At 45.6% G+C, this 21613-nt stretch overlaps 1 protein-coding gene across 1 annotated transcript; it reads left to right on the top strand.

The window, feature by feature from the left end:
* The first annotated feature begins 10041 nt into the window (after nt 1–10041).
* NDUFC2 (NADH:ubiquinone oxidoreductase subunit C2) lies at nt 10042–20268 on the top strand. The gene is made up of 3 exons (XM_045371238.3): nt 10042–10325; nt 16997–17140; nt 20086–20268. Exons 1-3 carry the CDS (start codon nt 10160–10162, stop codon nt 20133–20135), a joined length of 360 nt encoding a protein of 119 aa, XP_045227173.1. The 5' UTR covers nt 10042–10159; the 3' UTR covers nt 20136–20268.
* The last annotated feature ends 1345 nt before the right edge of the window (nt 20269–21613 follow it).

Here is a 21613-nt window from a genome sequence, read left to right as displayed (position 1 = left end):
TTGCCTAATATTGAATTCTGTATCAATGGAATCATAGTATGTTCTCTTGTAACTTGTCTCTTTTTCTTAAAGTTATGTTTTTAAGATTCATTGGCCAGATGTGGTGGGCACACCTCTAGACCCAGCTACTTGGGAGGTCGAGGTGGGAGGATTACCCAAGCCAGAGGAGATGGAGGCTGCAGTGAGCTGAGATTGCACTACTGCACTGCAACCTGGTGACATAGTGAGACCCTGTCTTAAAAAAAAAAAAAATTTTTTTTGGCCGGGTGCAGTGGCTCACACCACCGCACTTTGGAAGGCTGAGGCAGGCAGATCACCTGAGGTTGGGAGTTCGAGACCAGCCTGACCAACATGGAGAAACCCTGTCTCTACTAAAATACAAAATCAGCCAGGCGTGGTGGTGCATGCCTGTAATCCCAGCTACTCCCAAGTACACCCAGCTACTTGGGAGGCTGAGGCAGGAGAATCGCTTGTACCCAGGAGGTAGAGATTGTGGTGAGCCGAGATCACACCATTGCACTCTAGCCTAGGCAACAAGAACGAAACTCTGTCTCAAAAAAAACAAAACAAACAGCCGGGCACAGTGGCAGACGCCTGTAATCCCAGCACTTTGGGAGGCCGAGGAGGGCAGATCACAAGGTCAGGAGATGGAGACCATCCTGGCCAACACAGTGAAACCCCGTCTCTACTAAAAATACAAAAACAAAATTAGCTGGGTGTGGTGGTGGGCACCAGCTACTCAGAAGGCTGAGGGGGGAGATTGGCATGAACCCGAGGTGGAGCTTGCAGTGAGCTGATATCGCGCCACTGGACTCCAGCCTGGGAGACAGAGTGAGACTCCATCTTAAAAAAAAAAAAAAAAATCCACGAAGCTAAACAAAAAAGGGCCGGATGCAGTAGCCCACGCCTGTAATCCTAGCACTTTGGGAAGCCAAGGTGGGCATATCATTTGAGGTCAGAAGTTCAAGACCAGTCTGGCCAACAGGGTGAAACTCCATCTTTATTAAAAATACAAAAATGAGCAGGGCATGGTGGCACACACCTGTAATCCCAGCTACTGGGGAGTCTGAGGCAGGAGAATTGCTTGAACCAGGGAGGCAGAGTTGCAGTTAACTGAGATTGCGCCACTGCACTCTAGCCTGGGCAACAGAGTGAACCTCTGTCTCATAAAAAAACAGACAAACAAAAAACAGGCCCAGAAGATTGTGGGGGGTTATGTGTAGGGGAGCAGTGGGCTAGGCTTCTGTTATGGATCCCGTTACTCTGAGTTAGATTTTTTTTTTATAGAAGCTGAGCCTTGGCTGGGCGCGGTGGCTCAAGCCTGTAATCCCAGCACTTTGGGAGGCCAAGACGGGCGGATCACGAGGTCAGGAGGTCGAGACCATCCTGGCTAACACGGTGAAACCCCGTCTCTACTAAAAAATACAAAAAACTAGCCGGGCGAGGTGGTGGGCGCCTGTAGTCCCAGCTACTCGGGAGGCTGAGGCAGGAGAATGGCGTAAACCCGGGAGGCGGAGCTTGCAGTGAGCTGAGATCCAGCCACTGCACTCCAGCCTGGGCAAAAGAGCGAGACTCCGTCTCAAAAAAAAAAAAAAAAAGAAGCTGAGCCTTTGAATATCCAATGAATACACAAGTATTTCATCATGTTTTAAGAAAATCTGTAAACTTCATTTTAAGTGTTTGCCTAGTAGTTTATCTGGTATTCAGAATTTACATATTGCTTCTGAGGGACATTTTTGGTTGTTTTTATTCTTTTGATAACATTTTAAAAGAAACGTGGTTAAAAAAACAAACAAAAATTTGTGCAAAAAAGGTTTTTCATCCTATACTATTTTCAGAGGATAAGATTCCTAGATGTGTAATTATTGAGTTAAAGGGTGTGAACTTTTGAAACATTTGCTGCCTTTGAGGAAAGTTCTAATATACACTCCAGAAAAATCCTAATTTGGGCTGGGCAAGGTGGCTCACACCTGTAATCCCAGCACTTTGGGAGGCCAAGGCAGGAGGATCCCTTAAGCCCAGGAGCTCCAGACCGACCTGGGCAATATAGCAAGACCTTGTCTTTACAAAAAATTTAAAACCTAGCTGGCATGATCGCACCACTGCACTCCAGTCTGTGTGACAAATGAGACCCTGACTTGAGGGAAAAAAAAGCAAAATTCTAACTTGAAATATTGTCAGGTAGTGTTTTTTTCTGTAGAGATAAAAGGTCCATGCTTTATGTAATGACTCTTAGCTGGTATTTAAGTCTTCCACTCAGGAAATCACTATCTTTGATGCATATACCTTTGCATAAACCTCTGGTTTAATCGGCCTCGTTTGGATAAAATGTTGATTCTACTAATGAACGGACATGACAGGAAGACATTTTAGCTCAACATCAGGAACGGCTTTCTAAAGGGAACTGTTCAATCTGCAGTATTAGAGGTGGGTGAGCAGATGTCACGCGTGTCCGTGTTAAGAGACCACCAACAGGCTTTGTGTGAACAAACGGCTGTTTATTCACTGCGTGCAAGTGGGCTGAGTCTGAAAAGAGAGTCAGCAAAGGGAAATAGGGAAGGGGTTGCTTTATAGGAGTTGGGTAGGTAATGAAAAATTACAGTAAAAGGTGATTATCTATTGTTAGCAGAGGAGGGGGTCACAAGATACATGGTGGGGAGATCATAAGACTCATTGTCCAGAAGAAGAATGTCACAAGGTCGATTGATCAGTTAAGGTAGGGCAGGGACAAGTCACAATGGTGGAATGGTGGAATGCTGGTTAATCCGTTAAGGCAGGAACTGGCTGTTTTACTTCTTTTGTGGTTTTTCAGCTGCCCCAGACTTCTTGGCTCCTGCAGGCCGTCTGGACACATATGTGCAAGTCACAGGGGTTACAATGGCTGAGCTTCGGCTCAGAAGCCTGACATTCATGTCTTTTTATTTATAAAATATAAAGTTATAAGAAAAGATAAAGAAAATAAAAGTTTTTACTGGGGATTATTGGGACAGGGGCGATGTTTTTCAGGGCTGCTTCAGGCATGACTTAGGGGCTGCATGAACACCTAAAGAAAATTTAATTTTATAGTGAGTTGGTCTAGAAAGTTTTTGGGTACAATTTTGTGTGGCTAACAAGGCATCAGTTAGCATATTTTTGAGCTTGGAATTGTCCTAATAGAATAAATTATCTAAAAATAGCAATTAAGCATAATAGCTTTAAGGTAGGTGGCAGTGAGTTTTTAGGCCAAGGTAGGAATAATGTTTTATATACCAAGGTCTTTTGTCCCCATTTTCCATCATGGACAAATAGGATCCCCTGGCATCGAGCCAAAAGTCTATTATATTACCTTTTTCCCAAAGGTGTGAGTGGTGTTTTGAATGGAAGAGTTCAATAGTCCTTATTGCAGACCTTATACAGGAAAAATAATAAGTACAATAGTCCCTGTCTCCTGAAATAAGTTGGGACTGGCCAAGAGAGAAATGTCCAAGGCCTTCTAACAACCAATGACAGACCATGTGTTGTCCTGGATGTTGACCTGAGTGCCAGATATGTGGAACTGGTTCTGTATATGCATATTGCTGGTCATTTCTATAACAGTAGGCCTGAGGATACCGTGAGCATGGATTTGACAGTGTTTTAGATTTTTAATTCAGAGGTCTTTGATTTTGGAGGTGGGGAAAATTTTGGAGGACAAGGCCTGAAGTAAGTTGTTTTTATAGACAGCAGGTCCTAAGAGATTATGGTTTAGAGGAACGGGTGAAGCAGGCCTGGAAGTATGTTTAGACAGCCATTTGGAGGGGGCGCTGCATGGAAGGTTGGTCTTGTCCGGATGTTGCCAGGAGTTCATCATTGGCTTAGTCCTAAAGGTGAGAAGGAGTATAATAGGATGAGGAATAGAAGTTTAGGCTATGGGGAGATTTTGGGGCACAAGATAGTACCATGGGGTTGTTAGAAGCAGCAACTGCCATATGGAATGACTGGTGACAGCCTGGATGCGGTTTTGTATGAATTGAGAGGCTAAACGAAAGACAAAAGGCCTGAATAAGAGAAGGAGAAAAACAGGTACCAGGGGACTAAGAATAGGGAGGAGCCAAGACACCCAGTTAGAAAGTGCCCAGGTAGATCCCGCATAATTATTTGCCTGGCTGGTGAGTGTTTGGGTCCTATCTTTAAGCTTTTTTATGTCGTCATATACCAGGCTGGATTGATTTAAATAAAAACAACACTCTTCATTTAAAAATATGCAGAGTCCTCCTTTTTCAGCAGTGAGTGGTCAAGGCCTCGGTGATTTTGGAGGACAACTGCGGCTAAGGAATCGACCTGGTCCCAAAGGACTGATAAAGTTTGTGATAGATCTGTAATGCTAGCAGGAAAGTCATTAGAAAGACTATGGAAGGTTGTGACAGAAGTTGAAATGCCAGGTGGATTACAGAGATACAGTCATGGGGGTCAGGTGTAGTATCAGGAATAATGTGGGTAGCTGGATTGAAGTCTGGGCCAGGAACAATGGTAATTGTGGGAGACTCAACAAAGAGTGAGTATAGCTGAAGGAGCTGGGGGAGGGGGCAGAGAGTGTATGTATCAGGTGTGAGGAAGAAAATAGATTTTGAAAGTTATGAGAACTGTAGAGAGTGAGTTGAGCATAGTTTGTGATTTTAAGGGCCTCTAAAAGTATTAGAGCAGTGGCAGGTGCCACACGCAAACAAGAGGGTCAGCATAAACAGTAACGTCAAGTTCTGACAAAAAGGCTACAGGGTGCAGTCCCAGTCCTTGTGTAAGAATTCCGACCATACAGCCCTGCACTTCGGCTGTGTATAATGAAAAGTATTGGGATGAGTCAGGGAGAGCTAGTGTGGGAGCAGTTTCTAGAGCTGTTTTCAAGGAACGGAAAGAGGAGTGGGGAAAGGATTTAGGATCTATGGGGTCAGCTAGGTTTCCCTTTGTGAGTTTATATAATGGTTTCAAGAATAAATGTTGAAGGAGTGGGAGGGTGTCTTGTTGAGAAGATTTAAAGGAGAGGCTACAAAGTAGAAAGTCATCAATATATTGAATAAGGTGAGAAGCAGAGGGGTGGAAAGAAAGTAAATCATGAGAAAGAGCTTGGCTGAAAGAATGAGGGCTGTCCCTGAAGCCTCGTGGCCGTACAGCCCAGGTAAGTCGCTGGGACTGATGGGTATCAGGGTCAGTCTAGGTAAAAGCAAAGAGAGGCTGGGACAAGGGGTGCAGGGGAATAGTGAAAAAAAGCATCTTTAAGATCAAGAACAGAATACTGAGTTGTGGAGGAAGGTACTGAGGACAAAAGAGTGTATGGGTTGGGCACCACAGAGTGGATAGGCAAAACAATTTGGTTGATAAGGCACAGATCCTGAACTAACCTGTAAGACTTGTCCGGTTTTTGGACAGGTAAAATGGGGGAATGTTAAGAAGAGTTTGGAGGCTTTAGAAGCCCATACTGTAGCAGATGAGAGATAATAGGCTTTAGTCCCCTCAAAGCCTGTTGTGGGATGGGACACTGGTGCTGAGCGGGGTAAGGGTGATTAGGTTTTAATGGGATAGTAATGGGTGTGTGATCGGTTGCTAAGGAGGGAGTAGAGATATCCCATACTTGTGGGTTAAGGTTGGGGGATACAAGAGGAAGACGTGAAGGAGGCTTTGGGCTGGGAAGAAGGGTGGCGATGAGATGTGGCTCATCCAGGAATAGTCAGGGTGGCGGATAATTTTGTTAAAACATCTCAACCTAATAAGGGAACTGGGCAGGTGGGGATAACTAAAAAGGAGTGCTTATTAGCCAGGCGAGGAGGCGGGTGCCTGTAGTCCCAGCTACTTGGGAGGCTGAGGTGGGAGAATGGCATGAACCTCGGAGGCAGAGCTTGCAGTGAACCAAGATCATGCCACTGCACTCCAGCCTGGGTGACAGAGTGAGACTCCGTCTCAAAAAAAAAAAAAAAAAGTCCAAGTTGGCACCAAATTTGGAGAGTTTTAAGAGGTTTAGAAGCCTGGCCATCAATACCCACCATGGTTATGGGGGAAAGGGAAACAAGTCCTTGAAAATAAGGTAATGTGGAGTGGGGACAGACTTACCCTCCACTGTGAGAGTTACCCGAAGCTCGGCATCCATGATGGTCCAGGAGGCTTCCAAGGTGATCGGGCAACGTCAGTCTTCAGCTGCTAAGCTTAGCAGGTCTGATAAGGAGTCAGTCAGAGACCCTTGGGCCAGAGCTTTAGGGGCTCTGGGAGTGGCTGCCAGGTGAGCTGGGTAGTCTGATTTCCAGTGGGTCCCTGCTCAGATGGGACATAACTTGGGAGGAATCCTGGGCTGCAGGCATTCCTTGGCCCACTGGCCAGATTTCTGGCACTTGAAGCAAGATCCTGAGGGAGGAGGTCCTGTAGGAATGCCTGACCACTGCAGTTTAGGTGTTTTGAAGTTCTTGTGTGCTGGAGGTGCGGCTGGATTTTGTCTCACAGCAGAGGCAAATAACTCAGAAATGTGTTGCTGCTTGGCTGTCTGTTCTCTATTACTGTACACATTGAAGGTGAGGTTGATTAATTCCTGTTGTGGGGTTTGAGGGCCAGATTCAAATTTTTGAAGCCTTTTTCTAATGTCAGGAGCTGACCGGGTGATAAAAAGCATATTAAGAATAAGACAGCCTTCTGGCCCTTCAAGGTCTAGGGCTGTAAAGCGTCTAAGGGTTGCCGCCAAACAGGCCATGAACTGGGCTGGGTTTTTGTCTTTACCTTGGGTAGTTTCTTTAAGTTTGTCATAAATAACAGATTTGTATGCTGTCTTCTTAAGCCCTTCAACTAGGCAGGAAATCATGTAATGTCACCTAGCTATAGCTGAGGAACCTGCCTGATAGTGCCATTGGGGATCTTCTTGGGGAACCACTCTAATGCCTTCCTGGAGGCCTGGCTCATGATGCCGGTGGGTGTCTGTGTGGGACTGGGCTAGAGAAAAAACTCTTTCCCTTTCATCTGGGGAGAGGGTAGAAATTAGAATGACATTTAAGTCACTCCAGGTTAAATTGTAAGACTGGATTAAATACTGGAATTCATGTATATATTTGGTGGGGGTCTGACGAGAAGGAGCCTAAGTATTGATTAATTTGGGAAAGATCTGATAGAGAAAATTGAACATGCACTCTGACGATGCCCTCAGCTCCAGCCACCTCTTGAAGAGGAAATTATTGGGCAGATGGGGGAGTATTTGCCGCAGAACAAAACTGTAAGCCTGACCGGATGTGGGGAGGGGAGATGACAGAAGGGTTGTAGGGTGGGGAAGTGGAGGCTGAGGAAGAGTTGGAGCCTGATTCAGCCTGGCAGGGAGCGACCTGAGGAGGAGCAGTCTGGGGAGGAGGGGAGAAGTCAGATGGGTCGGTAGAAAAGGAATATTCAAAAGACTCACCGGTGCTTGGGATTGGGACTGAAGGGACAGGTGGGAGGGAAAGAAGGAAGATTTGGGATGAGTTGCACTGGGAACAGAGATTAGGGAGGGAATGAAGTGTGAAAAATGCCTGGATGTAGGGCACCTCAGACCATTTGCCCATTTTATGACAAAAATTATCTAGATCTTGTAGGATGGAGAAATCAAAAGTGCTCTTTTCTGGCCATTTAGAGCCATTATCAAGTTTGTATTGGGGCCAAGCGGTGTTGCAGAAGAAAACAAGATGCTTAGGTTTTAGGTCAGGTGAGAGTTGAAGAGGTTTTAAGTTTTTAAGAACACAGGCTAAGGGGGAAGAAGAAGGAATGGAGGGCAGAAGGTTGCCCATAGTAAAAAGGTAAGTTTAAAGAAAAGAGATAGAGACATGGGGGGAGGGGGTGCGGTACTTGCCACCCAGGGGAAGTGGTACTTGCCACCAAGGTGGAAGATCAAGGCAGGCATCCCCGCAGTGATAGAACACCTCTGAAATGTGGGTGAATAATCAGGCAGGCATTCCTGCAGTGATTAAACACAAGGGAAGACTGTCTTCCAGAGTCCATGAGCAGCGCCGAAGTTTTGGGTCCACAGATAAAACGTGTCTCCTCTGTCTCTACCAGAAAGGGAACCGAAATTAAGGGAAAGGAGAGATTGAAGGGTGGCACCGAAATTGAAAGGAGAAAGACGTTGAGGGATAGCGAGAGAGGTTGGAGAAGAGAGTAGAAAGAGGTCTACCAGATTTAAAATTGATGAGATGGCCGGGCGCGGTGGCTCAAGCCTGTAATCCCAGCACTTTGGGAGGCCGAGACGGGTGGATCATGAGGTCAGGAGATCGAGACCATCCCGGTAACACGGTGAAACCCCGTCTCTACTAAAAAATACAAAAAAACTAGCTGGGTGAGTTGGCGGGCACCTGTAGTCCCAGCTACTCGGGAGGCTGAGGCAGGAGAATGGCGTAAACCCGGGAGGCGGAGCTTGCAGTGAGCTGAGATCTGGCCACTGCACTCCAGCCCGGGTGACAGAGCGAGACTCCATCTCAAAAAAAAATAAAATAATAAAATAAAATAAAATAAAATTGATGAGATGTTCCTTGGGCTGATCTGAGGACTTGAGGTAGTAGGCAGATCCTCCTCACAGAGCAAAAAGTGGGAGGACAGGGGATTGATCTCCCAAGGGAGGTCCCCCGATCCAAGTCACAGCACCAAATGTCAAGTGCATCCATGTGAAGAGACCACCAACAGGCTTTGTGGGAGCAACAAGGTTGTTTATTCACTTGGGTGCAAGTGGGCTGAGTCCAAAAAGAGAATCAATGAAGAGAGATGGGGAAGGGGTTGCTTTGTAGGATTTGGGTAGGTAAAGGAAAATTACAGTAAAAGGAGGTTATCTACTGTTAGCAGAGGAGGGGGTCACAAGGTACATGGTGGGGAAATCATAAGACTTATTATCCAGAAGAAGAATGTCACAATGACTATTGATCAGTTAAGGTAGGGCAGGGACAAGTCACAATGGTGGAATGGTGTAATGTTGGTTAATCAGTTAAGGCCGGAACTGGCTGTTTTACTTCTTTTGTGGGTTTTTGGCTGCCCCAGACTTCTTGGCTCCTGCAGGCCATCTGAACGCATATGTGCAAATCACAGGGGTTACAATGGCTGAGCTTCGTTCGGCTCAGAGGCCTGACAGCAGAGACTGGAAAATTGCTTAACAGAATTGTAAATTCCTTCTTTCATTTCTCAAACCTTTTTTTTTTTTTTTTTTTTTTTTTTTTTTTTTTTTTTTGAGATGGAGTATTGCTCTGTTGCCCAGGCTGGAGTGCAGTGGCTGGTCTCGGCTCACTGCAAGCTCCGCCTCCCGGGTTCACACCATTCTCCTGCCTCAGCCTCCCAAGTAGCTGGGACTACAGGCATCGGCCACCACGCCCAGCTAATTTTTTGTATTTTTCATAAAGATGGGGTTTCATCATGTTGGCCAAGCTGGTCTTGGACTCCTGACCTTCAGGTGATCCACCAGCCTCCACCTTCCAAAGTGATGGGATTACAGGCCTGAGTGACGGCACCTGGCCTCTTTACTCAAACCTTTAGGGAACACCTCCTCACTCAGCCATGTGCAAGGACGTGAAGACCCAGAGGTGAAACATTTTAGGGTGCTGCCTCCAAATCTGAATTTCAAGAAAAGACTACAACGATCCAGTCCTGGGCTTCTCTAAATTCTTTTGTTGCTGACCAGACCTTAATTTTAGCCTCTGGAGGATGTGTCTATGCGAATGAACGCCTGAAAACTCAGAAAACGAAAACTAGCTTTTATGGAATTTCAAGTAATTACGTTGTTCAAAACTATGCATCATGCTCATTTGTGGGCATTGGATGAGAAGATAAATCTTTCCAGAAAGGGCAGGGGAGGGAGAGGCAATTCTGGGTGCGGAAGTTGGCAGAAAAGAAAATCAGTGTCTCCTAGACTTTGCCCAGTTTGGCTCGTTTGGGGTACTCCTCCACCAAGCGTTACCAGGCCCGTGAAACCCACTCCCACCAGAGAATTAGCGCGGGCGGACGAGCGAATTGACACCTAGCAGTCCGGAACTTTGCGTGCGGGGTTCCGGCAGCAGCACGCATCGGGAAGCTTTTGGGCGCTGCACCGCACTGCGCCGTGGCCTTGAGTCCGGCGCGCAGAGGAGGAGGAGAAAGCTGACTCCTTAGTTCAGGGTAGTGGTCGTGGTGGTTTTCTTTGTAGTTCGTGGTCTGAGACCAGGCCTCGAGTGGGAACGGCGTCACCATGGTCCCACGGCGGAACCCAGAGCCCTTAAGGTTTCTGCCGGATGAGTCCCGGAGCCTGCCCCCGCCCAAGCTGACCGACCCGCGGCTTCTTTACGTCGGCTTCTTGGGATACTGCGCTGGCCTGGTTGATAACTTCATCCACCGGAGGCCGATCCGGTCGGCTGGTGAGTGCTGCGCGGTCGGGATCGGCTGGGAGGAGAGGGGGTCGCAGGGCTGCAGACCTGCCCCGCCGTAGGCCCTCCTGAGGTGCTCTGTTTTTCCGTGCCTTGTTGCCTAGCTGACCCCAGCTCGCCTTCCCGGGCGGTCCGCGCCCCGTTAGCTCTTTAGAATCGAGCAGAGCCAGTGTGTCATTTGGCACTTGAAGAAATTGAGGTGCAGTGAAGCCCGAACTGAGTCTGTGAAGGACCCGGGACTACTCTTCTCAGTTCGTGTTGTACTGTGTGCACAAATGAGCCGTGACTCCATGCCACGCGCTACTCACACTATGGGCATTATTGATAGCATGTAGGCCTTAAAACACTTTATTAGGGATGTATTATTCACAACGAGGAAACCGAGCCTAACAGGTTAACAGCAGCTTGCCCAAGGTCATATGGCTATTACGTAGCAGAGCTTTTTTTTTTTTTTTTTTTTGACCTCTGAATGGATATGGGACACCGGTGCTTCTCAAACTTAATGTGCATACGAATAGCATAGGTGTCTTGTTAAAATCGGATTCTAGACTGGGCGCGGTGGCTCACACCTGTAATCCCAGCGCCTTGGGAGGCCGTGGCGGGCGGATCGCTTGAGCTCAGGAACTGTATACCAGTCTCGGCAACAGGGCGAAAGCCGGTCTCTACAAAAAACTAAAAAAGTTAGCCGGGCGTGGTGGTGCACGCCTGTGGTCCCAGGCTGAGGGAGGCTGAGGCAGGAGGGTCGTTTGAGCCTGGAAGGCAGAGGTTGCAGTAACCCGAGATTGCTCCATTGCACCCCAGCCTGGGCAACAAAGTGAGACCCTGTCTCAAAAAAAAAAAAAAAAAAAATTGCGGATTCTGATTCATGAGGTCTGGGGAGGAACTTGATGTTACCAACAAGTGCTCAAATACTGCTGCTGCTGGTCTGAGGACCACAGTTTGAATAGGAGGCTTTGAACCAGTGTGCTGTAATCCCATCAGAGACACTGACTATTCTGATAATAACCACCACAGTAGCTTTGCTAAGCTCTATGGATTTCCAGAGGGAAAAGAGGAGAGGAACTTTGGAAGAGGGGCCTTTGAAGTTAACTTTGATTATCGGGCAGGACTGAGAGACAGACAGCTTTCTAGGCCCATGGGGCTAGTGGGAGCCAATGAGGGCAAGGACCTCTGAATGGAAGGTGTTTAATGATTGAGTGAGTGTTCAGGTTTAGGGTGATAAAACTACAAGGGAGATTTTAGCAGAGCTTGGCAATTTATTTTCTAGCCAACCAGGAACTTTGTAAGCTTTTGAGAGCTGCAGGGGTGCAGTGATGAGCTCTGTATTTTAAAAAGTCATCTTTGTCAGCAATGTGAGGCGTTGATTGGAACCAAGAAGCACAATCAGGAAAAAAGCTCAGGCAATGGTTCAGGCAATTAGGAGTCACCACACTTGTACATCTTTTGCCTTCTTACAGCTGTATGTCATGCCTGAAGGTCAGCTCCCAGCCATCAAATCCCAGCATTTCCAGTGCTCAAACAGTATTGAAATCCTATCTCCCTTGGACATGACTCCTCACTTCAGAAAGGAGTGATCTTTGTCCATTTATGCCTCTGAGGACTCGAGGCTTTCCCTTTTCATCACCATTTCACACTTGCCCAAGACTGTCACTTGGTGTAATGAAAAGAGCTCCACTTTGGAACTAAACAGACTTGCTCACCAGGCACAGGCACAGTGGTTCACACCTGTAATCTCAGCACTTTGGGAGACCAAGGCAGGAAGATCTCTTGAGGCCAGGAGTTCAAGACCAGCCTGGGCAACATAGTGAGACCCTGTCTCTACAAAAAATATAAGAAATTAGCTAGGCATGGTGATGTGCACTTGTAGTCCCAGGTACTCAGGAAGCTAAGGGAGGAGAATCACTTGAGCCCAGGAAGTTGAGGCTGCAGCAAGCCGTGATTGCACCACTGCACTACAGTCTGGGCAACAAAGTTGAGACCTTGTCACCAATAAATAAATAAATAAACAGACTTGCTCTACTGCTTTCCAGCTGTGTCAGTTTGGGCAAGTTACATGGTCAGGTTGATCAGAGCCAAAGTTTCCTCATCTATAAAATAAGAATAATTAATTTTTGCATATTTGTTGTGAGAATTGAGTGAGATTCTATAGGTAAAATGTCTGACATGTAAAAGGTGCTGGACAGAGTTCCCCTTCCTTAGCTCTTGTTATGCAAACAGTTTACCATACATTTGTAATTTGTTCATTTACTGAACCCCCCCTTTTTTTTTTTGAGACAGGATCTCACTTGTCACCCAGGGTAGAGGGCAGTGGTGCAATCATGGGTCACTGCAGCCTCGACCTCTGGGCTCAGGCGATCCTCCTATCTTAGCCTTCTGAGTAGCTGGGACTACAGGTGCATACCACCAGGCCTGGCCAATTTTTAAATTTTTTGTAGAGATGGGGTCTTGACATCTTGGCCAGTCTGGTCTCGAACTTCTGGCCTCAAGTGATCCTGCCACCTCGGCCTCCCAGAGTGCTGGGGTTATAGGTGTGAGCTACTGTGCCTGGCCTTACTGAACTGTTTCTCTGTTATGTGCCCTATGGAGCTCCTAGTGAAATCAGGGAGACAAACAAACAGTCTGTTGCTGATCTTGGTATGATAGATACATGTTTTGATAGAGGTGGGTGAGCAGAAAGCACTTTAGGAGCACAAAGGAGATACAGATGGGAGGGAGAATGCTGTAGAGGAAGTAAAGGTTGACTGAAATGTGACATATGCACCACTTAATCTCATTGTTGTTAGTTTAGCAGTTTGTGCCTTTCTGGGAGACAAGAGTACAGCAGTTAAGAGCATATGCTTTGGGGTTTGACACCACCTCCACCCCACTAGTCATTTGATTCTGGGGAAGTTCCCTATCTCAGGACTACATGAGATAATGAATATAAACTGTGTAGCCCAGGAGTAGGGATCAGACTTCCTGAGCTCCCAGAGCTTCCCTAAATTGCTTTGGAAGATTTAGATCCTAGGACTTTATTGAAATGGTTGTCCTCAGCAGCATTTACTGAATGCATATTGTGTTTATCTAGGTCAGTGTCTGATATCTATAGTAGGTGTTCAATAAGTATTGAGTGAGGCCAGGTGTTGTGGCTCATGCCTGTAATCCCAGTACTTCGGGAGGCTGAGGCAGGTGGATCACCTGAGGTCAAGAGTTCAAGACCAGCCTGACCAATATGGTGAAACCCCAAAGTTAGCCAGGCGTGTTGGCACATGCCAGTGATCCCAGCTACTCGGGAGGCTGAGGCTGGAGAATTGCTTGAACCTGGGAGGCGGAGATTGCAGTGAGCCGAGATTGCGCCATTGCACTCCAGCCTGGGCGACAGACTGAGACTCTGTCTTTAAAAAAAAAAAAAAAAGGTAGTATTGAGTGAATAACTTATGTAGATTACAAGGAATATAAAACATGGTCCCAATCCTCCAAAGGTTTACAGACCAGATGGCCATATCCATTAAAAAGACAAATTGTGGTACAAGTTTGTGCATATAGGGTGAAGGTGTGTATCACATAAATGTTGTTTCTAAGAGAGTTGGAGGTGTAGTGAAAGAGATATGGTAGATTTTCAAAGCCCTGGAGAGTACCTGGCATTCTGTGAGTAATGGGATATTCTGGCTGGACACTGTGGCTCACACCTGTAATCCCAACACTTTGGAAGGCTGAGATGGGAGGATTGCTTGGTTTCAAGACCAGCCTGGGCAACATAGGAAAACTTTGTCTCTACAAAAGAAATTTTTTAAAGCTATCTGGACATGGTGGCATGCACCTGTGATCCCAGCTACTTGGGAGGCTGAAGTAAGAGGATCACTGAAGCCTGGGAGGTTGAGGCTGCAGTGAGTGTGATCATGCCTCTGTATTCCAGCCTAAGTGACAGAGCAAGATTCTGTCTCATAATAATGAATATGTCTCATAATAATGAATTTCTATCAATGAAATAAAATTGTGTAGCTCTTTTTCAAATTAGCAGGAAATGTTAAGAAGAATTTTTTAAGAATAAGACTTTAAAAATAAGTTGTACATATTTTGGGGGTACCTGTGATATTTTGATACATGCATACAATGTGTAATGTTGAAACTGGGGCAAACGGGCCATCCATCACCCCAAACATTCACCCCTTCTTTATGTTGGGAACATTCAAATTCCTCTCCTCCAGCAATTTTGAACTATACTACAAATTATTGTTAACTGTAGTCACCCTACTGTACTGTCAATAAATAGAATTTTTTAATAAGTTTTTCTCATCATCTGTTTTTTTAAACTTAACCTTCTTGCTGGTTACCACTTAATGTGCCCTAAATTTAGAGGTAGTTGGTATTCTAAGTATAGCCCACAGAATTAAATATTTATTGATCTCTAGTTTAATATATCAGTAATTTATGATGTTCTGCAAAGAGCACAATAGCTGCTGGGGTTAGACTCACCGAGTAAAGAATGGGAAGATGATTGTAGACGGAGTGTGCAGGTAGTGAGAGGTAGACCACTCAGAGAGAATGAGGAGAGAGGTTAGGAAAACGGGGCCTTGGGAAGAGGCCAAGCCATGCCTTTAGGGCTGGGGTGCTGACATCATCATCTCAAACACTTATGGAGTTTTTCTGTGAGGAACATGGGTCAGCGTAGAGAGAGTCTGGTTCTGTGTGTCTCTGCAGTCCAGTGGCACATGGGAGAACATGCACTCTTTGGTTTGCTATATGGCGGGTAGCCCATTAGGGAAAGCAGTGGCTGTTTGGGGTAAGAGAGAGTGTTCTGCCCAGTTCTAGAACATAGGAATATTTTTCATTTTTATTGTTTTATACATTTTCCAAAATACTTTTACATGCATATGTCTTGTTTTATATGCTGCTACTATGAGAAAGATAGGATAGGCCTTTTTTTTTTTTTTTTTTTTTTTTTTTTTTTTTGAGACAGTCTCATTCTGTCGCCCAGGCCAGAGTTCAGTGGTGCCATCTTGGCTCACTGCATTCTCCACCTCCCAGGTTCAAGCGATTCTCCAGCCTCAGCCTCCTGAGTAGCTGGTACTACAGGTGTGCGCTACCACGCCCGGCTAATTTTTGTATTTTTTTTTTGTATTTTTTTTTTTTTTGAGACGGAGTCTTGCTCTGTCACCCAGGCTGGAGTGCAGTGGCCGGATCTCAGCTCACTGCAAGCTCCTCCTCTCGGGTTCACGCCATTCTCCTGCCTCAGCCTCCCGAGTAGCTGGGACTACAGGCACCCGCCACTTCGCCCGGCTAGTTTTTTGTATTTTTAGTAGAGACGGGGTTTCACCTATGTTAACCAGGATGGTCTCGATCTCCTGACCTCGTGATCCGCCCGTCTCGGCCTCCCAAAGTGCTGGGATTACAGGCTTGAGCCACCGCGCCCGGCCTAATTTTTGTATTTTTAGTAGAGATGGGGTTTCACTGTGTTGGCCAGTCTGGTCTTGAACTCCTGACCTCAGGTGATCCACCCACCTCGGCCTCCCAAAGTGCTGGGATTACAGGTGTGAGCCACCACGCCCAGCCAGGGTAGGTCTTGTCTGTGTTTTAGAGGTAGTAAATTGAATTACCCAAGGCTGTTCATTCATTTATTAAATAAATATTAAGTGCTATATGCTAAAATATACATTACATGTAATATTTTAGATTCGCTAACCCTTAAAGAAGTGATAATGTGGGCTGAGTGGGGTGGCTCATTCCTGTAATCCCAACAGTTTGGGAGGCTGAGGCAGGGGGATCGCTTGAGCCCAGGAGTTCAAGACCAGTCTGGGAAACATAGCAAGACCCCTCTTAAAAAAAATGGGCATGGTGGTTCACGCTTTTGGTCCCAGCTACTTGGGAAGCTGAGGTGAGAGGATTGCTTGAGCCTAGGAGGTTGAGGCTGCAGTAAGGTGTGACTGTGCCACTGCACTCCAGCCTGGGCAACAGAGCTAGACCTTGTCAAGGATCAAGGCTGTTTGTTCAGAGTACCTTTTTTTGTTTGTTTTTTGTTTTTTGAGACAGAGCCTCACTCTGTCCCCCAGGCTGGAGTGCAGTGGTGCGATCTCGGCTCACTGCAACCTCTGCCTCCCGGGTTCTAACGATTCTCCTGCCTCAGCCACCTGAGTAGTTGGGATTACAGGCGCCTACCACCCCGTCTGGCTGATTTTTGTATTTTTAGTAGAGACAGGGTTTCACCATGTGAACTGGTCTTGAACTCCTGACCTCAGGCGATCCACCTGCCTCAGCCTCCCAAAGTGTTGGGATTACAGGCATGAGCCACTGAGCCCAGCGCTTTTTTTATTTTTATTTTTTAAATAAATGCCATAACAGGCTGGGCACTTTGTCGACCAGGCTGGAGTGCGGTGGCGCAATCTCAGCTCACTGCAACCTCTGCCTCCCAGGTTCCAATGATTCTCCTGCCTCAGCCTCCCAAGTAGCTGGGACTACAGGCACCCACCACCACCCCTAGCCAAATTTTGTATTTTTAATAGAGACAGGGTTTCACCATGTTGGCCAGGCTGGTCTCGAACTCCTGACCTCAGGTGATCCACCCGTCTCGGCCTCCCAAAGTGCTGGGATTACAGGTGTGAGCCACTGCGTCCAGCCAAAAATGTAACTTTTAATACATATTGACTAATTTTTGCTTTCTTTGGGATTTGTCATTTGAATTTCAGGTTTGCATCGCCACCTTCTATATATTACGGCCTTTTATTTTGTTGGATATTATCTTGTAAAACGTGGAGACTACACGTATGCTGTGAGGGACCGTGAAATGTTTGGATATATGAAATTACATCCAGAGGATTTTTCTGAAAAAGGTATTTCAAGTTAATTTTAGAGAATCTGTGTTTACTGTATTATTATTTTCCCTGGTTAATCTTATCCATGTCTATGGCTTTAGGTACCTTCTAAATTCTGTTGACTCCCACATCTTAGTCTATAGACCAAAATTCTCTTGAATTAATATATCCAGTTTTTGCCTGACTACCTCTGTCTCCTTTGGACAGCAAACAAAACTCATGTCCCCTCTGCCTTCCCAAACCACCTGCTCCTCTGTGTCCTGCTTCAGGGAATGGCACTACTGTCCACCTGGACACTCAAGCCAGAAGCCTGAGAATTATCAAGTCTTTCTCTTTCACTTCCCATTAATCATCAAGTCTTATCAGTTCTACTTCCTAAATATTTCTCAACTTTGAACTCTCCTCTCCCTGCTTCAGGCCTTGATAATCTCTTGCTCGGACTGTTGCACTTGCCTGTTAACTCACCACTTGCTTTGGTCTTATTTCCAGTGACAGCAAATCTGATCACATCTGTTTAAAATAGTTTTCCGGCTGGGCGCAGTGGCTCACGCCTGTAATCCTAGCACTTTGGGAGGCCGAGGGGGGCGGATCACCTGCGGTCAGGAACTTGAGACCAGCCTGGCCAACATGGTGAAACCCCGTCTCTACTAGAAATACAAAAAGTAGCCGGCCATGATGGCGCGTGCCTGTAATCTCAGCTACTTGGGAAGCTGAGGCAGGAGAATTGCTTGAACCCAGGAGGCGGAGGTTTCAGTGAGCCAAGATCGCTCCATTGCACTCCAGCCTGGGCGTCACAGCGAGACTCTGTCTCAAAAAATAAAATTAAATTAAAATAAAATAAGTCATCCATTGCCCAGTGGATAAAATCCAGACTCCTTAGGATGGCTCATTTCCTCCAGCTTAGCTAATTGCGTGTCCTCTGGTAGAAACACTTTACCCACATTCTTATCTACCGTATGATATACACGTCTGTGTTCTTCATGGATTGTAGCTTTGTCTTTGTTTCCCAGCCTCTCGCATAGAGCCTACACATAGCAGGCACTAATGCATAATAGTGGATATGAATCATATGGAACACTTCCTCATTCCTCATCACTCATCATTTGCCTGGTGAAATGCTTTGTCCTGAGCCTGCCCTATATTGCTTTATACATGTTGTACCTTCTTCCTGCTATGTTATTCTTCCTCTTGCCCCTGTTTCCACCCCATCCACCTAGCAAATTTCTGCTTTCATTATCTCAGTGAAGCTTTCACCGAGCTACAGTCAGGCGTTCCCTCAGTGTGCTCTATATCTATTCTGCTATGAATCTATTAATAGTTGTAATATAACTTTTCTCACCTGTGTTTTACACACATACACACAACACATGTGCACATATATGAGTCTCTGTAGGCTGGGAGTTTAACTTACTAGGATAGTTTTTTTTTTTTTTTGTCTCCCCAGGGGTTTGGCACACATGACCTTATTAAATGTGTAAATGAATGAGTATAGAAAAAATTTGAACTTGTAAACATATAAATAGATTTTCCCCAGTCTCAGCAACATAGTGAGACCTCATCTCCACAGAAAATTTAAAAATTAGCTGGGTGTGGCGGCACATGCGTATAGTCCCAGCTACTTGGGAGGCTGAGGCAGGAGGATTACTTGAGCCTGGGAGGTCAAGGTGCTGTGAGCTGTGATCACACCACTGCATTCCAGCCTAGGTGACAGAGTGAGATCCTGTCTCAAAAAAAAAAAAAAAAAAAAGATTTTCCTGTTAATGTAAATGTGTGATATAAAACATTTAAATTTCATTAGACTGATCTCTAAGATCTTATTTAGCTCTAAAATTTTATTACTCTTTAATTTTCCCACAGCCTTCAGTCACATATATATTTATGGTGGATCAGAAAGATACAGCTTCTTTTTTTGCCAAAGAAGAGCTTAAAGACTAGCACAAAACATGAATAGTGGATGTATCGGGAATGCATAATACTCAGAACCATTAAATGTTAGAGCTGGAAGTCATCTTGGCTATATTGATTACTAGGAGTGACGCCCAGTGACTGAGCAGTCTTCAGTCCCAGACCTCTGGCTCTTTGCTTAGACATAGTTCCATGAGTTCACTGTGTCTGCAGGAGTGTGTATAGCTGCAGGGCTCATTCTGTTTCTGAGCTGCAGATTACTGGCAGTTGTGCCAAGAGCCTCATGCACGGACAGTGGGAGCCCGGAGAGCTTGACCACATTGGCTGCTGGCCTCTCCTGGCTGACCTGTGCCCTTCTGTGTTTATTTCTTCCTTCACCTCTTCAGTCAGGTTATTCCTGGCAGCACCTTGTCCCTCTTGGCAGCCATTTGGTTGTCATCACAGATTCCTCCAAAATTATTCTTCATTCAATGAAAGAAAATCCTTCAGTGATTACCAAGCCATAGTCGTGGACAAGAAAATAGGGAAATTCTTAGGGGTTTGTCTTAGTCCATTTGGCCTACTATAACAAAATGCCTTAAACTGGGTAATTAAAAAAAATTTTTTTTAACTTGGTTTTTCTTACCACCTGTATAATTGCAGAATAGACTGGGTAATATATAAATAATAGAAATTTATTGCTTGCAGTTCTGGAGGCTGGGAAGTCCAAGATCAGGGTACCAGCACAGTTGGTGTCTGCTAAGGGCCCACTCTGTGCTTCATAGATGATGCCATCTTGCTGTGTCCTCACATGGTAGAAGAGGCAAACAAGGTCCCCTAAGCCGATCCCACTCATGAGGACAGAGCCTTTGTGACCTAATCACCTCCCAAAGTCCTAACCTCGTAATATCATCATCTTGGGGGTTACATTTCAACTTACGAACTTCGGGGGGGCATGAACATTCAGACCACATCAGGATTTCAATCAGTAAGATTACTGAGTGTTAATTTTCCTTTAGGAAATACAATTTTTAAAACATATTTTTAAAATAAATCTTTTATGATCTTTCCTTTTATAGAGAAGAAAACATATGCTGAAATTTTTGAAAAATTCCATCCAATACGTTAAAGTCTTCAAAATACATGCTCCAGTTTCACTGATACCTGCTGTTTCTGAATTTGATGGAACATGTTTCTAATGACAGTTGAAGCTTATGCTTATCTGTGTGTTGACACCTTGTAATTAAAATAGTTACCATGAATATTCTGACTCTTTTTATTGTTGTAAGAAAAATAATTCATCAGAGAATGGTCAGTTTCCATTCACTCATCTGAAAGATTTTAAAATGAGGTTCAATTCTAGTTTAGAGTTAGCAGACTACAGCCTATGGGCCAAATCTGGCCCACTGCCAATAAAGTCTTATTGGAACACAGCCATGCCCATTTGTTTACATGTTGTTTGTGGCGACTGCCATGCTACAAGAGCAGAATTGAGTAGTTGCGATAGAGACCTATGGCCTGCAAAGCCTAATTAATATGTGGCCCTTTCAGAAAAGGTTTGCCTGTCCCATCCTAGTGCAAAGTGAATTTAGAGTGAGCCAGATTATGGAGGATTCTGTGACTCTTGCCAAATAGTTTTGACTTCATCCTGTAGGTATTTAAATTATACAGTCAGGTTTGTATTTCTGAGCTCTGTCTATAATGATATAGAAGGTGGTTTAGAAGGAGGAGACTCCAGACAAGGAAAACAGAAGTCTTACGCTGCAAAGGTGTCTTTGCTCTTAGGTGGATTATCCTGGAGAAAGTGGACTCAGGAGCTAATACTGTCTACAGTGGAGCTTGGTGCAATTAGAAGCAAAAGACTGTACCTAACTGGAATGAGGTTACTTTTTATGGCTTATCAAATGCTTGTCCTGGCCTGATGCTGTGGCTCGTGGCTAGAATCCCAGCACTTTGAGAGGCTGAGGCAGGGTAGATTGCTTGAGCCCAGGAGTTTGAGACCAACCTGGGCAACATGGCAAAACACTGTCTCTACATAAAATACAAAAATTAGCCGGGCATGGTGGCACGTGCCTGTAGTCCCCGCTACTCATGAGGCTGAAATGGGAGGATCTATTGAGCCCTGGAGTTCGAGGATGCAGTTAACTGTGATTGTGTCACAGTTAACTGCAGCCTGGGTGACAAAGGAGACCCTGTCAAAAAAAAAAAAAAAGTTGGCCGGGCGCGGTGGCTCACGCCTGTAATCCCAGCACTTTGGGAGGCCGAGACGGGCGGATCACGAGGTCAGGAGATCGAGACCATCCTGGCTAACACAGTGAAACCCCGTCTCTACTAAAAAAATACAAAAAACTAGCCGGGCGAGGTGGCGGGCGCCTGTAGTCCCAGCTACTCGGGAGGCTGAGGCAGGAGAATGGCGTAAACCCGGGAGGCGGAGCTTGCAGTGAGCTGAGATCCGGCCACTGCACTCCAGCCTGGGCGACAGAGCGAGACTCCGTCTCAAAAAAAAAAAAAAAAAAGGTACTTGTCTCAAAAGTTTTTGTTTCCTAGCTTAGAATTTATAATCAGATTAGGTTTGGGAGATAAAGTATATGTGATTTTTTTTTTTTT

This window comes from Macaca fascicularis, chromosome 14 (genome assembly GCF_037993035.2).
Source record: "Macaca fascicularis isolate 582-1 chromosome 14, T2T-MFA8v1.1".
Taxonomy (NCBI): domain Eukaryota; kingdom Metazoa; phylum Chordata; class Mammalia; order Primates; family Cercopithecidae; genus Macaca; species Macaca fascicularis.
Note: the sequence above shows the minus strand (reverse complement) of the source record. Positions and strands in the feature narration are given on the sequence as shown.

Coding starts and splice junctions, on each gene's coding strand:
- NDUFC2 (XM_045371238.3), top strand. CDS start 10,160: ATGGTCCCACGGCGGAACCCAGAGCCCTTAAGGTTTCTGCCGGATGAG. Junction 10,326..16,996: donor GAGGCCGATCCGGTCGGCTG/GTGAGTGCTGCG, acceptor TTTGAATTTCAG/GTTTGCATCGCCACCTTCTA. Junction 17,141..20,085: donor AGAGGATTTTTCTGAAAAAG/GTATTTCAAGTT, acceptor TTCCTTTTATAG/AGAAGAAAACATATGCTGAA.